This window comes from Rutidosis leptorrhynchoides, chromosome 5 (assembly GCF_046630445.1).
Source record: "Rutidosis leptorrhynchoides isolate AG116_Rl617_1_P2 chromosome 5, CSIRO_AGI_Rlap_v1, whole genome shotgun sequence".
Taxonomy (NCBI): domain Eukaryota; kingdom Viridiplantae; phylum Streptophyta; class Magnoliopsida; order Asterales; family Asteraceae; genus Rutidosis; species Rutidosis leptorrhynchoides.
The window spans coordinates 443,683,180-443,697,687 of NC_092337.1; the positions used below are offsets into that span (position 1 = coordinate 443,683,180).

Below are 14,508 nucleotides of genomic sequence, written 5' to 3' on the forward strand. Positions count from 1 at the left end.
ATTTTTTTTTAAATAAATTTAGTGTGACAATTTGAAGAGATAAACTATGATAAAAGTGATAATTCAAGTCTAGTTAAAATGTTTATAGTGTATTTTTCTTTTTCATACGTGTTTTAATTAATGCGTAAATTATAAAAGAAAAATATCAAGTTAATGTAACATGTGTCTAAATTGTTAGAATATTACTCGATCTATCCCGAAATATGTGTATATAATTCTATTTTTCTTTTGTTTCAAATTAATTGTCTACCTTCAAAAAAACAATCAACTTTACATTTTTATTCTCAAACATTTTCTCAAAAATTGACATCTTAAAAAGATTCATTTTCATACTATACCAAAATTTGTCTGTGACACACCAATAAAATAAAACTTTCAAAAAATGACTTTTGTTCCTTTTAGAAATAATTAAATTAAAGAAAATATAAAAATCAAGTAGTATGGAGTATTATATTAAGAAATCAGTAAATTTATTTTAAGAATTCACATTATTATGACACCTCTATTGTTAGACTAGAATTTCAAAATTCATATGTGATTGTACAATACGCTATATATAATGATATATTGAATTTTAATAAAATTAACACATCTGACAAAAGAAAAATAACTTTACAATATCAAAGAACAAAAGATTTTTTCTCTTTCCAACTTTTGATTTTTCCTTCTCCATGAAATTTCTTATCTGAACTTACAAAAAAAAAAAAAAAAAAAAACTCAACTGAACTTACAAAAAAAACTCAGAATTCCAGATTTGATGCCTCTTAAAATGTGAAACCCAGGTGCGGTCGCCCCTGTTGCCCTACCCTAGGGCCGGCCCTGAGTCGCGTATATCTGAGTAAAAATATGTCATTCGTGGGTACCTTGAACTGAAAGCCCTTATACGTTAATTTCAATATGGAATGAGTTGTCTAAATATCACTTTTCAAAAGCAATATCTATACCTTACTTGTAGTCGCGATTCACAAAACATATATAAACTATTTCGACACACAAAACAGATCCAGAATGTTTGAGTACTAAAAATGTCTATATGCATAAATTGTTACCAAAGAATCTAGAAATTATAAACGGTTTGAGATATCTCATAATTGTTCCTAAGATTTCATGTGAGGTTACATGATAGTTAAGTTACAACTCCTCAGATTTAGACTGCTACAATCTTAATCAAATCAGTTTGTCTAACATAATCTCACTAAGATCGAGTAAAATTACACCAGGAATTCTACCTCTTAGACCCCGCTATGGGGTTTCCCCTAAGGGCCCACAAGGGCTCGGGGCGGACCAGTTAAAGGTCAACCAGGGTCGACCGCCTGTAACGTCTCAAATTTTTCACAGTATATTTATATGTTAAAGTTCAGTTTTTAGTGTATTTACGTTAAAAGTCAACTTTTTGCCTCAGTTCACTTGTTTTTTTTTTCCTTCAAGTTATTAACATCTTATAGCTGTCATAAAATATTCCGGAATCCACCACTACTCGCAATTTTGATTGCAACTTGAATATACTCCATAAGACCTTAACTGGGTAAGCATTCCGCATCACCTGGTCTGTGTCTACTGTCTAGGAACTCACCAACCGAGTAAATTACAACCATCATTAGAAGTCGTTCACTAACTGTTACAAACAATTATAATCACATACAAAACAGTGAAACACGTTACATTGCAAATGGGAGAATAAAAACTGGGCCCGCAACATTCAAATGGTTCAATTGTTGAAGTATTTCTAAATATCTTGATTCTGCAACGTGATGTAGTAACCTTATTACCAAGATCACATGTTTTAGGTATGTTGCTCTGATTCCAACAATGTTATTGAAGGACGTCTGTATCATTTCTGTTTTGTAGTTGCCGTTGTTTTACCTTATTAGAATCTTTTAATAACACCTTATAATAATAATATATCAGAAGATACAACAAACCAGTCCACAAAATGTCAAAAGCCCAACAAAAGATTATAAAAAGACAAACATAAACATATTTACAGCAACAAAAAGCTCCCCAATAGCATTAAAAAAACAGCCCAACGCCTCTCTCTATATTATACACATCTTTTAGCCCTAAATAAAAAGTCACATAATTGATAATCCCCCACCTTCCTATTTCATTCCTTCCTTCAAGAGGGTCAGTCAGTCATCTAACAAATAAACACCAATTTTAGCCGTCCCCTCTTTATACTCGGGACCAACACCATTTCACGACTAGGTGAAACCCGAAATCGGCAATTGACAACTACTAAAGTAAAAAAAAAAAAAAAAAAAACATATACTAAAACATGGGGTGTACTCATATATAAAACAATGATGATGTCATGAAGATCACTTTTCAGAAGCTTCTAAGCTTCCTGATGCCTCATTGCCCATTGAAGAGGTAAGCTTACTTGCTCCGGCCTTCATTTTCTTTACATCTTGACTCGAACATATCAATATGCGCTTCGCCATGTTGCAAAATTCACTGCAAATCACAAATATAATAATTTGTTACCCGGGTAAAACAAGGAGTGTACTATATTTAAATAAACCACTTACGGAAATGGATCATCTCCCATGAGCATCATATCTCCTTCGTCGTCCGTAAACACAATTTCCCATTTCTTTCGAGGACGTAGCTCTCCTTTTATCTCAAACATTTCTTCAAGTTCATCGATTAGCTCGGCGTACCCTTTCAACGCGGCTAAATCAACCGCACGACCCACCGCTATACCTTGCATTTGAACCTTCCAAAATGTAACACATCTATTAAACACACACCTCAACACAAAATATATATATATATATATATATATATATATATATATATATATATATATATATATATAGTGGTAGGATCAAGAGGGAAGTAACCAATCGTGGGAAGCGGGGGAAGCAAAAAAAAATTCGTTTTTGAAAAATCTTTGTTCACGAACATTATACATGGGATGAAAATATGAACATTTAATAAAGACACTTTGTGATAAATGTTTTTATTTTGGCGGGAAAACGCTCGAAGAAGTAATATATAACAATTATCATGTTTTTCGAGCGTATGTTGAGGGTTTATATTAGGGTTTAGAAATTTAGAGTTTAGGGTTTAGATTTAGGGTTTAGATTTAGGATTTAGAGTTTTTAACACGAACGGTTTAAAGTTTAGCTCTAAATCGGGCTAAATTTTACTTCACAAAACATGGGGAAAAAACGTTCATATTCTTAACGAACAATATTATCTTGAATGTTATTTTTGTCGATCGTTTTCCCGCCTAAATAATAACATTCATCATGAAGTGTGTTTTCTAAATGTTCATATTTTCGTGTGATCTTGATGCAGGAAAAAAAAATTCCAAAAAAAAAACGAAAAAAAAAAAATTTTGCTTCCCCTCGTTTCCCCCGATTGGTTACTTTTCCCCCGATTGGTTACTTCCCCATTGATCCTGCCCCTATATATATATAATTCATGGCCGCAAAACACATTTTTGAGCACATTACATTGGCCACATAATCGGGCCAAATTATGTGGCAAGCATGCTAAAAAAACTTCGGTTGAAAATTGGACCAACTTTCGCATGATGAATAGATAACGACGCTATGAGCAAGACTTCCTAAAGGCTTGCTTCCATTCGAAATAGTTTTGACGCCGAAAAAGACGTTTTGCTATTTCTAAAGGTGAATTTTGAACTTTCAAATTTTACGATAATTATTACCTTTGCATTTGAACATTTTGCATATTTAAATACCATTTTGATACTTGTTTCTTATGTAACACTTTATTTAGGTTCATTGAGAATATATATATATATATATATATATATATATAGAACTTTTTTTAGTGTGCGCCATTGTGGCAGAAGTGTATTTTTGTGCACAAATATAAAACTTTTTTAATGTGCACAAGTGTAAATCTGTGCACATTAGTTAGTTCTGTAACTTTTTGGTTCTATATTGAACCTCCCCCTAATATATATGTATGTATATATATACTACCTTGGTACGACTTCGGGTAGATGTACTCTGTTTACTTTGAACTTCTTTCGGCGAAACTATCAAAATCCCTTGGTCTTTGCAATCCTTGGTTACGTCCGAAATTCCGGTTAACGCACTTGGCACATGTCCTTCGATTGAAGGATGTTGTAATACCGGTGCTTTCTCGAGGGTGACATCAGCATTAGGTGGAAGTGAAAGGTCAAACCCGAATAATCGACAGCTTGAAGAATTTCCGGATTGCTTCTTTTCAATCGAAGAACTTTGATGGGAATCTTTCGTCTGCTTAATAGATTCACGAGGTGAGAAAATCGATTGAGATGACGATAACCATGACGATTGACCTTTGCGATCTTCAGTTTCGTCTGCGTACGTACTTCGAGAAGCTTTTATAGGTGAAGATGATAACCAACCTATTTCCATTTGATTGCCTGAAATACAGCTGTTGTTGTTATGATTAACACTTCTTTGTACTTCAGTTGTATCACGTGATGAACTCCATACGGCTGAAACAGATTATAAATCACAAAATTACAAAAGTTGAGACGCGTATTAGATAAGCTGAATTTCTAAGGTGGTGTTTGTTTTTTAGTCTACAGATCTTATTATCTCTTATGTTTTCTGTTCGTTTTTCTGAAGACACAATTCTTTCTGCGACTCGCAGACTTAAAATTATGCTTAAGTGTTGCATACAGAATTACAGAATCAAGATAATTTGCAGACATAAAAACAAAGTCTTTCACTATCTTAAAAAAACATACAGCATCCAAGTAAGAAGAAAATTTCAAACACAAATAAAACTTAACTAACCCGCATTAGAAGGGATCTCAACTGGAGGTCGAGGTCGTTTAACTTTCGGTGCAACGGATTGGGCCAAGTTTGAAGGAACGGGAGCGTCAAAAGTTTCAATCTCCCAAGGTGAAACCCTTTCTGGTCTTACAATAGACGCGGGTTCATCCCACTGGACCTGGTATTTGTTAATAAAAAAAGTTTAGTCTTTCAATTTAATGACTTATTTTGCTAATTATAAAAAACGAAAAATATACCGACCTTCAACGACCGCCACCTAGATAATTCCCATTGCGGAGATATGTCATCAACCCCGATTATTGTACCGTTAAACCTTCGTTCGGGTATATCCTCACCTTCAAACCTCATCTTAAATCTCATACCCACACCAAATGCATTGTTTACCGCTTCTAAATACTTATTTAACCCTATTATGAATTGGCTTGTCCTGAAAATTTTCAGCAAACCAAATATTGTAAAAAAAAAAAAAACATACAACGTAAGAGAAGCCTGTGAACAAACATCTTTCAATTCAACTCAAAGTATCACACCTTGGTTTGTAGTAAACTGTGAAACGAGTTTGAGTAGACACAGCATGTGATGCAGTTGCGAGTACGCCCAAGTGCATACTCTGGTTCGAAATTACCGAAGACGGCATGGTAATCTGTTGACGAGTTTGACGCCTAACTCCAACGCGTAACTCACCATTTTCTCCCCTGAAAACCAGTCAGTTTCAGTCAAGATTTAGTCAACCATGACAACTGCAAACAAATTGAAGTGTCACCGATATTTAAAAACTGTACCTGAGGAATACGAACGAGTCCCCGGCCACTAATCTCTTATTTGTAACAAACGTACTCCAACCCGTTGTTAGCAAATGCCTTCTTGGTTGACCTCTAAAGATATGTTTAAATCGCCACTCGGTACCATGAAGATCGTAAGCTACCAACTCTTGAGTTGGAATCGGTTGCGACATGTCCTGAAGAAACAAAATTCAATAAAATCAACATCCAAAATTTATAACAAAAACATAATCGAAGATTATAAAAAGATGAATTTACCAACGGAGGTAAGCACTCAGTTGCATGCTTCCTGAGGACCGAAAACCCACCGTGTGTACTTGTATCCGAAGCTGTTAAAACTTTGCAGAAAGAATGAACGGTCGGCCTCACAGGCTCGGGTATACATTCGTCTGGACTAGTAGGGTCCGTTTGCTGAATAACGTTACATTTTAGTGAGATAACCATATAAAAATTGATTACTTTTAAGTTAAAATAACTACAACTATTAACGATTATAAGAAAAATCTTACATCACTCTCTGGAAGTAAAGTGATTTGTGCGTAAACTTCATCGGTATCCTGTTCAGCCTACAAAGCCACAACCTTTTTATATTAACTCTAAAAAATACAAATATTTCCAACCTACCAAACACAAACACAAACACATACTAAAACCTAATTTGTTTCCTCTTTTTCAAGAAACTAAATATGATGTATCTGCATACCTCAAAATATCCAAAATCCAAAATAAATTATTAAAAGAGCAACAACATACATACCATGAGTTGAGTATGCACCACCTTGCATAAAATCTTGGGTTTTAAATTAAACAGTGGGATTCTTTCATTCAACTCTTGATTAGTTGAAGCTTGCAGCTGAAAAGAATAAAATAAACAAAACCCACACATAGCATAATAAGTGAAAGCCTCCCAACTAAAACACAACAATAACAAAACTTGCATATAAAGATAAAATCTGCAAGAAACATAGATCTAAATTTTTATAACCAAAAAATATCATAAATTTACTTACTTGCTCCATATGGCCCTGAGGGAAATAAAAGACCCGTTCTCCATCTTTGGGCAACTCAATCAGTGGTCCGGCACAAGCTCCCCAAAGTTCTTTATACAACGGATCTTCACAAAATTGTACAAATTAAAAATTTTAAAAATATATAATAATCAAGGTATCAAAGTATCAAAGAATCAAAACTTTATTATTTTGTGATAGAAAGAAAACGAAAGATAAAAGTAAAAATATTCCATCAGCAATTTATAATACTCCGTACGAAAATTTATATACTATTATTATTAGTACAAATAAGCAGAAAAATGAAAGCCCTAAATAAATTTGGGGAAAACAGTATATACGTAAAATTAGTAGTATATATACAAAAAAAAACCCCATGAAATTAAAACATTTTAGCAAGAAATTGTGAAGAATTTTACCTTCGGGCCGATTTGACAGCGGTCGTTGATTCTCCATAATAGAAACCCTAATAAAACAAATACTAATCGCCCCAAAATTAACCTTGATAAATCATATGCTATTCACCGCATATATGCATGAAACTGACTAAATAACGGAAGCACTTCAATAAATCGAGCTTTTATGACTAAATTTAAGCAGCTTTATAGAAGTAATAGAACCCCTAAAACCGTCAATCTTCCGTTACAGATCGAAAAGCCTGAAACTTGTAGTAGTAGTTTCTCTCTCTAGAAAACAAACAGTAGTTGAGTTTTCTCTCACTAGATTTGGGGGAAATGTGAAAACGCCGTTACACGAACCTGAAAACAAGTTAATATACGCCTTGATTTCTTCTCTTTTATTTATTTATTATTTTATTATTATTAAATTAAAACAAAGAAAGAATACAATAAATAAAAATGGAAATAAAAAAGACTTCCACTTTTTGTATCTACAATAAGCCTGTGTTTGTCTCCTTTCTTGGTGGTGTGTAGTGCGTGAAGCTAACCTAACTAACCATGGTTAACGTATGGTTAGATTGATGGTTAACTTGCTTTATCCTGTTACGGAGTACTACTGTATATATATATATTTTCCGTAAATAAATTACAGCTTTCAGTGCGTATGGTGAATTTGGTGTATTAAAACTTTGTTTTTTCCATGGGTTTATATACTACAAAAAACATACACTTGGAATTCACATTCACATTTTTATTACATCTACCAAATTTTATTATGTAATATTAATAATTAATATTATATTATATTGGATTATAACTAATAACTATAATATAATTATATTTATATTTATAATTATAATAATTGTACTGTGGTTTGTATACATTTTCATTACTACACCAAAAATTTATTTTTTTCATAGTTAATACCTAGATTTTACTTAAGTTATGTGATTGGTACCTCAACCAAACTTGAGTTAGATTTTTAAGGTTAACCCCTCACATGTGTAATGCATGTGCGGGTAATATCGTCTAAATGATTCTTTTGATCCACATAAAAGGCAACACTTTGACATCAATCGACGAGTAACACTTCTTTAAAATCCCTAATTCAATATAAACCCTAATCTTATACTAATTTCTCCTTTTGTTTATAATTCAAATTTTAAGCTCGTAATGGTTGATTGCTCGTGTGGAAGAGCTGTTGTAATTCGTTGTTCATGAACAGATCGCAGGTAGACGCTATTATGTTTGTCCTACTAAGGTATTATTCTACATGTTCTTCCTCAAAAATTTCTAATTGATTTGTAATAAATGCTCTTTTGTTCTCAGTGGCCGTATTGCTTGTTTATTGCTTAGTTTGATCCACCGATGCGTTCTCATTCACTTACTGTTCGCATACTATATAACCTTGTAACCATTGTCGCCAATAACTTATAAACTTAAGAACACTAGTGTTTGAAGTATGAGAATAGTTGGTGAATGGAAACCAAACATCGATTATGAAAGCATGTATCTGCACGTCTTGTGTTTTTTATATGGGATAAATTAATTGAAGGGACAAAATTGTCTTCACATGCGGGTCACATGTGAGGGGTTAACCATCAACTATTGACGGACGTTAGGTTGGGGTATCAACCACGTAACTTAAGAAAAACTTGGGTACCAACTGAAAGGACCCGTTCATATACATTATAAACGATTCACAATAGTTGATTACATTGCGAGGTATTTGACCTCTATATGATACATTTTACAAACATTGCATTCGTTTTTAAAAGACAAAATTTCTTTACATCGAAAATTGACAGGCATGCATACCATTTCATAATATCCATTATCCAACTATAAATTGATTTAATAATAATCTTTGATGAACTCAATGACTCGAATGCAACGTTCTTCCAAATATGCTATGAAAGACTCCAAGTAATATCTTTAAAATGAGCAAATGCACAACGGAAGATTTCTTTAACACCTGAGAATAAACATGCTTTAAAGTGTCAACCAAAAGGTTGGTGAGTTCATTAGTTTATCATAATCATTTATTTCCATCATTTTAATAGACCACAAGAATTTCATTTCCAGTTCTCATAAATATACGTCCCATGCATAGAGACAAAAATAATCATTCATATGGTGAACACCTGGTAACCGACATTAACTAGATACATATAAGAATATCCCCTATCATTCCGGGATCCTCCTTCGGACATGATATAAATTTCGAAGTACTAAAGCATCCGGTACTTTGTATGGGGTTTGTTAGGCCCAATAGATCTATCTTTAGAATTCGCGTCAATTAGGGTGCCTGTTCCCTAATTCTTAGATTAGCAGACTTTAATAAAAAGGGGCATATCCGATTTCGATAATTCAACCATAGAATGTAGTTTTAATTACTTGTGTCTATTTCGTCAAACATTTATAAAGGCGCATGTATTCTCAGTCCCAAAAATATAAAGGGTAAAAAGGCAAATGAAACTCACCATACTGTATTTCGTAGTAAAAATACATATAACGTCATTGAACAAGTGCAAGGTTGGCCTCGGATTCACGAACCTAAATTAATTATATATAATTATGTGTTGGTCAATATTTGTCTAACAAATTAGGTCAAGTCATAGTGTACCACAATCCTAATGCTCGAGACTAATATGCAAAAGTCAACAAAAGTAAATTTGACTCAAAATAATTTCCAAAAATCTATACATGATTAATATATAGTTTAAATATCGTCGTTTTATATTTTTAAATATTTTTAAAAGATTTATTGGAGTAAATAATATAATTTATTTATTAATAAATAAAATTTTATATTAAATTTATATAATATAATATACTTTTATATATATTAAGTAATATAATTTATAGGGTTCATTTAATATCATAAAGATAATATGATAGGTATTATTAAAGTAAGTTATTACACGTAGTAAAATATGTTTGTATCACATATTTATTTGATAAAATAATATCTATAATGATAGTAAGTAAAAGTTGTATTATTTTGTAATAATAATTATTATTATAAAAATATCAATATTTATAATTACTAAGATGACATTATGATAAAACGATAATTCTAATTATGATAACTTTAATATTTACGATAATTTTTAATATTATCTTTAAAATAATAATTCTATTTAAAATAATAATAATAATGATATTTTATAGTAACAATGACATTTCTATTAAAATGATAATTTTTGTTAAAATGATAGTTTTAATACTAACGATATTTTTAATAATAATAGTAATGATAAAAATAATAAGAACGATAATTTTATCTAAATCAATATCTTATAATATTTTAATTTCATCATGATACTCTTACTCATTATTTCCTAATCGTTTCGTTTAATAGCTTTTAATCGTCTTTTATATCGTGTTTATAATAATGATAATAATAGTAATCAAAATAATTAGGTGTTACAAATATTTGTTTTAATTACACTAATATTAATAACGATAGTTACTATAACATTTTTAACGATAATACTAATAATTATCTTAATGATAATATAGTAATAATAATAATAACAATGACAATATCCATTTTTAAATAATGATATATATATTAATAATGATAATAATAATAATAATAATAATAATAATAATAATAATAATAATTGGATAATAATAATAATACTAATTATAACTTTAACGATAATAACGATAGTAATAATAAAAAAAATAACAATTTTTAATGATAAATCCCTTTTATTGATAAATATAATAATAATGATAATAATAAGATAAAACTAGAACGACGATAAAAATGACGATAATAATAATAATCATTTTTAATAAAAATATCGAAAATTCAATTGATTATAACTTCTAATCCATTCATCGAAACCATTCGATATCTAGAGGAAAAGTCCTTAATTTTTCGCTAGCTTTTCAAGGACATGCATATCTTATACCTTATCTCAACCGCAAGTGTAACTAATTCAATATTCAACCTAACCTGTCTAAGGGCAATATCAAAAGTACAAGCATGCATAATCCTAAATACTCGAGCACTAGTCAGGGATACACTATTAGTATGTAAAAGTTAAATTATGAGTACTCACGTATCAATATTGAGATTCAATATTGCAGGAAAGGTACGTAGACGCAACGAAAATGATAAACACTATATTGACCTCACGAGCATACCCATGAACCATACTCAATCACCTCCATAGCTATAACCCATAATTTCCTTAATCCTATCCTACTCGAAAAACAATTTCGAAATCACTCGGACAACACTCCGTCGTAATATTTTATGTATACTAATAATATCTTGAAATAATACGGAGTAAATATATATATATATATATATATATATATATATATATATATATATATATATATATATATAAATCGATTTAGAGATTTTAGAGAAAAATATTTTCAAGTTTCTATGAAATAATGAAACCTATTGAATTCTATTTATAATAGATTTTTGAATTATTAAAGTGAATTATTAAAGTATGAATTATTAAAGTGAATTATTAAAGTATGAATTATTAAAGTGAATTATTAAAGTATGAATTATTAAAGTGAATTATTAAAATTAAAGTAAAGCAAAAATAAAGTAAAGGTAAAGTTTAAGTATAGTAAAAGTATAAAACTATGTACATATAATACGCGTATAAATATATATAATATTAATATAAATCGTTATATACATTTAATAAAATAAAATATAAATATCGTTATCTTTATCATACTAGTTAAGTAATGAGTTGTCAAAAGTGGTTCTAGATATTTATAAAAGTTATATACGTTTTAATAATAAAGTTCTTTTTAAACTGAAAACATTTTTGTACGTTTGAAACTAAATAGATCAATCGAGTCTTTATGAGATTCAATCTTCCACTATCCTTTGTCTAGTTCTCAATGATTGACAATTTGTTCTTATTTATAAATCACTTTACCATTTTTCCGGATATTGTTAAAACGAAAAGATTTCTCAAATCAACGTGGACCTTTCAACAGAGACTTGTAATCATAATTCAATATATCTGATAATTCAATCATTTGATCCTATCTTCTAATTCCATTGATAAATATTTTGAAACAGATACAATCATATAAAGTATTTAATCTAATATTTTGTTTACGTTTCAAGTTATAATATATATACACATATACATATATAATCATATTCGTTTAATGGTTCGTGAATCGTTGGAACTTGGTCGAGGTTGAATGAATGTATGAACATAGTTTAAAATTTTTGCAATTTAACTTAACAAATATTGCTTATCGTGTCAAAAACATATAAAGATTAAAGTTTAAATTTGGTTGGAAATTTCCGGGTTGTTACAGTACCTACCCGTTAAAGAAATTTCGTCCCGAAATTTGAGTGGAAAGGTCGTGAATGATAATAAGTATGTTTTCATGATGCATACGGGCTGAAAATTAGAGTTTTATCATCAGCGAATAATTTGGATAAACAATCCATTTATATGAAGAGTACGAATGAAGCTAACATAGAAGAGTGAAATGAGTAAGTGTAGATTCATCTTATCATTTGACGTAGATATGATTGATTCCCAGATTTCAAGGGATTTGAAGAAAATCTTCTTAATAAGATTTGACTCTCCGGTAATCAAGGGAATTAGGATCCGCTTTAAATGCGATCGTCCATTTTAATTGTTCTGTCGGAGATTTTCTTATAAATTCACCTCCTTCGTTTCCTTACAACTCACACCTTCTGTTGATGCATTTTATGCAAGTCCCTAGACATCTACCCACGTCCATTGCAGGTACAACAGTTTACAGGCCACCATGATTGCTCGTTATTATCCTATCCGTGTTTGTATGTGGTTACAGGAACTGCAGGAACGAGATTTAGATGTTTGACTATGTTAGACTTAGTCAGACGTACGAGTGAAGCCTCACTAGTACAGCTGACAGGCTCATACGCACGGTTGATGCTGAGCTAAGTCACAATTACAACCTAAATGAGAAGACACGAGTAAGTGATCACCCGTACGACTGATGAAGCCAACTCGTACGTGTGATGAATGAATCATATGGGTGAGTCAACAGCAGGGGTATATAAAGTCTTATGTTCTTCATTTTAGGTTAAGCCCCTCATTTGTTACACACACTCAGATCTAGTGAGCTCCTCTGATTCTCTCTCAGTCCAAATCACCCAGGTGGTGAATAATAGCTCTAGGTGTTGATCTAATCACACTTGATTTAGTTGTGGTTTGACTAAATTAATCAAAAAAAACTTAACCTATTCACTAGAGGGTTTGATTCACTTATTCCGCCATTGTGTGAGTTAAATCTGTTGATTTCTAAGTTCCTAGTCATGTTTCATCACCTTCTATTCTTTCCCCCTCAACTCATATTTTAAAGTATTCATCGATATGCTCCATCCAGTTCTGATTCTCGATATACTTCTAACTTTCATATCGGTCATTCTTCTTTTTCATCTACCGCCGGAAGAATCTATTTACTTCTACTATACTCTTGGGTTTATAGTGTTTCTAGTTCTCCCGTGTCTTTATATTGCTATATGCATCGATATATATGGTTTATAATTTCTGGTTTGTCGTTGGGATTTATATGTTCTCTTATATTTCAAAGTCTCTGCTTCTGTCTTCTATAATCATTATCATTCACAGTTAATGCTCTCTTTTATTTGCTGCAATTTATACCTCAATTTCTATTTCGGAGTTTTGTCCTTTCGTTTCTTCTTCTTGCGATTAAGCACCGCTTGTAATGGCCCAGAATTCACATATATGAATTTCGGAATGAACATTGTTAATGTTCTAGGAAGGAAATTGTGATGGCACGATCTTGACTTGTCAAATTACTATAATACCTTGGAAAAGGCCGAATCATCAAGAAATATTTTCTTGATATTTTAGAGGTTAAATAGAATACAAGAGTCGTATAACATGGCACATGATGATGTTATGATCGGTGAATCATCACGTTCCATTTAGAAACTCAGCATGACTTACTGTAATATAATCACATTGATCAAGTGTCATTATATTATACTAATTCATGCTTCAGTTCCCAACATTACTTCAAAATATTCCTATTTTAAACTTGAATGTTTCAGAATTTTGAAACTAAAATAGTTTCTTTTATGATGTAATACAGATAGCGCGAAGAGGTAAATGATTTCAAATAAGAAAAATTAAGAAAATATCTTCAGAAATATGGAGGATATTTATAATGAAAGATATGATGATATTTTAGAATTTCTAATATCAGAGGATGATGAAGAATATTGTCCGCAGGGGTTTAGAGTCAGGAGCAAGGTATTCGTTAATGACTTCAGCAGGTACTGGATCATTTGGATCCTTTGAAGTCAGGTTCAGTCTTTGTAATTTGTCCACAACCTCCTTCCTACTTTGCTCAATCCGTTTTCCAGTTCCAAAACTTCTCTTTTTTTTTTTTTTTTTTTTTTGCGCTTTGCCAACACACTTCATCATTATCATCCAGCTTTTAGCGTTTAAAGTCGTTTATAGTTTTTGCTGCTTCATCAACATTTTTTTTTTCATTTTCAGAGAACCAATTCGTAGTTCGGAGTGTTTTT

The 14,508-nt window shown here is 31.1% G+C and overlaps 1 protein-coding gene across 1 annotated transcript; it reads right to left on the bottom strand.

Annotated features, from left to right (window-relative positions):
* Nucleotides 1-1,980: 1,980 nt before the first annotated feature.
* LOC139848376 (auxin response factor 9-like) lies at nt 1,981-7,346 on the bottom strand. The gene is made up of 12 exons (XM_071838113.1): nt 6,972-7,346; nt 6,556-6,659; nt 6,303-6,398; nt 6,055-6,111; nt 5,804-5,956; nt 5,546-5,721; nt 5,294-5,458; nt 5,004-5,190; nt 4,764-4,920; nt 3,957-4,459; nt 2,529-2,716; nt 1,981-2,454 (listed from the first exon to the last, which is right to left on the bottom strand). The coding sequence occupies exons 1-12, from the start codon at nt 7,006-7,008 to the stop codon at nt 2,319-2,321; spliced, it is 1,959 nt and encodes a 652-aa protein (XP_071694214.1). The 5' UTR covers nt 7,009-7,346; the 3' UTR covers nt 1,981-2,318.
* Between the last annotated feature and the right edge of the window lie 7,162 nt (nt 7,347-14,508).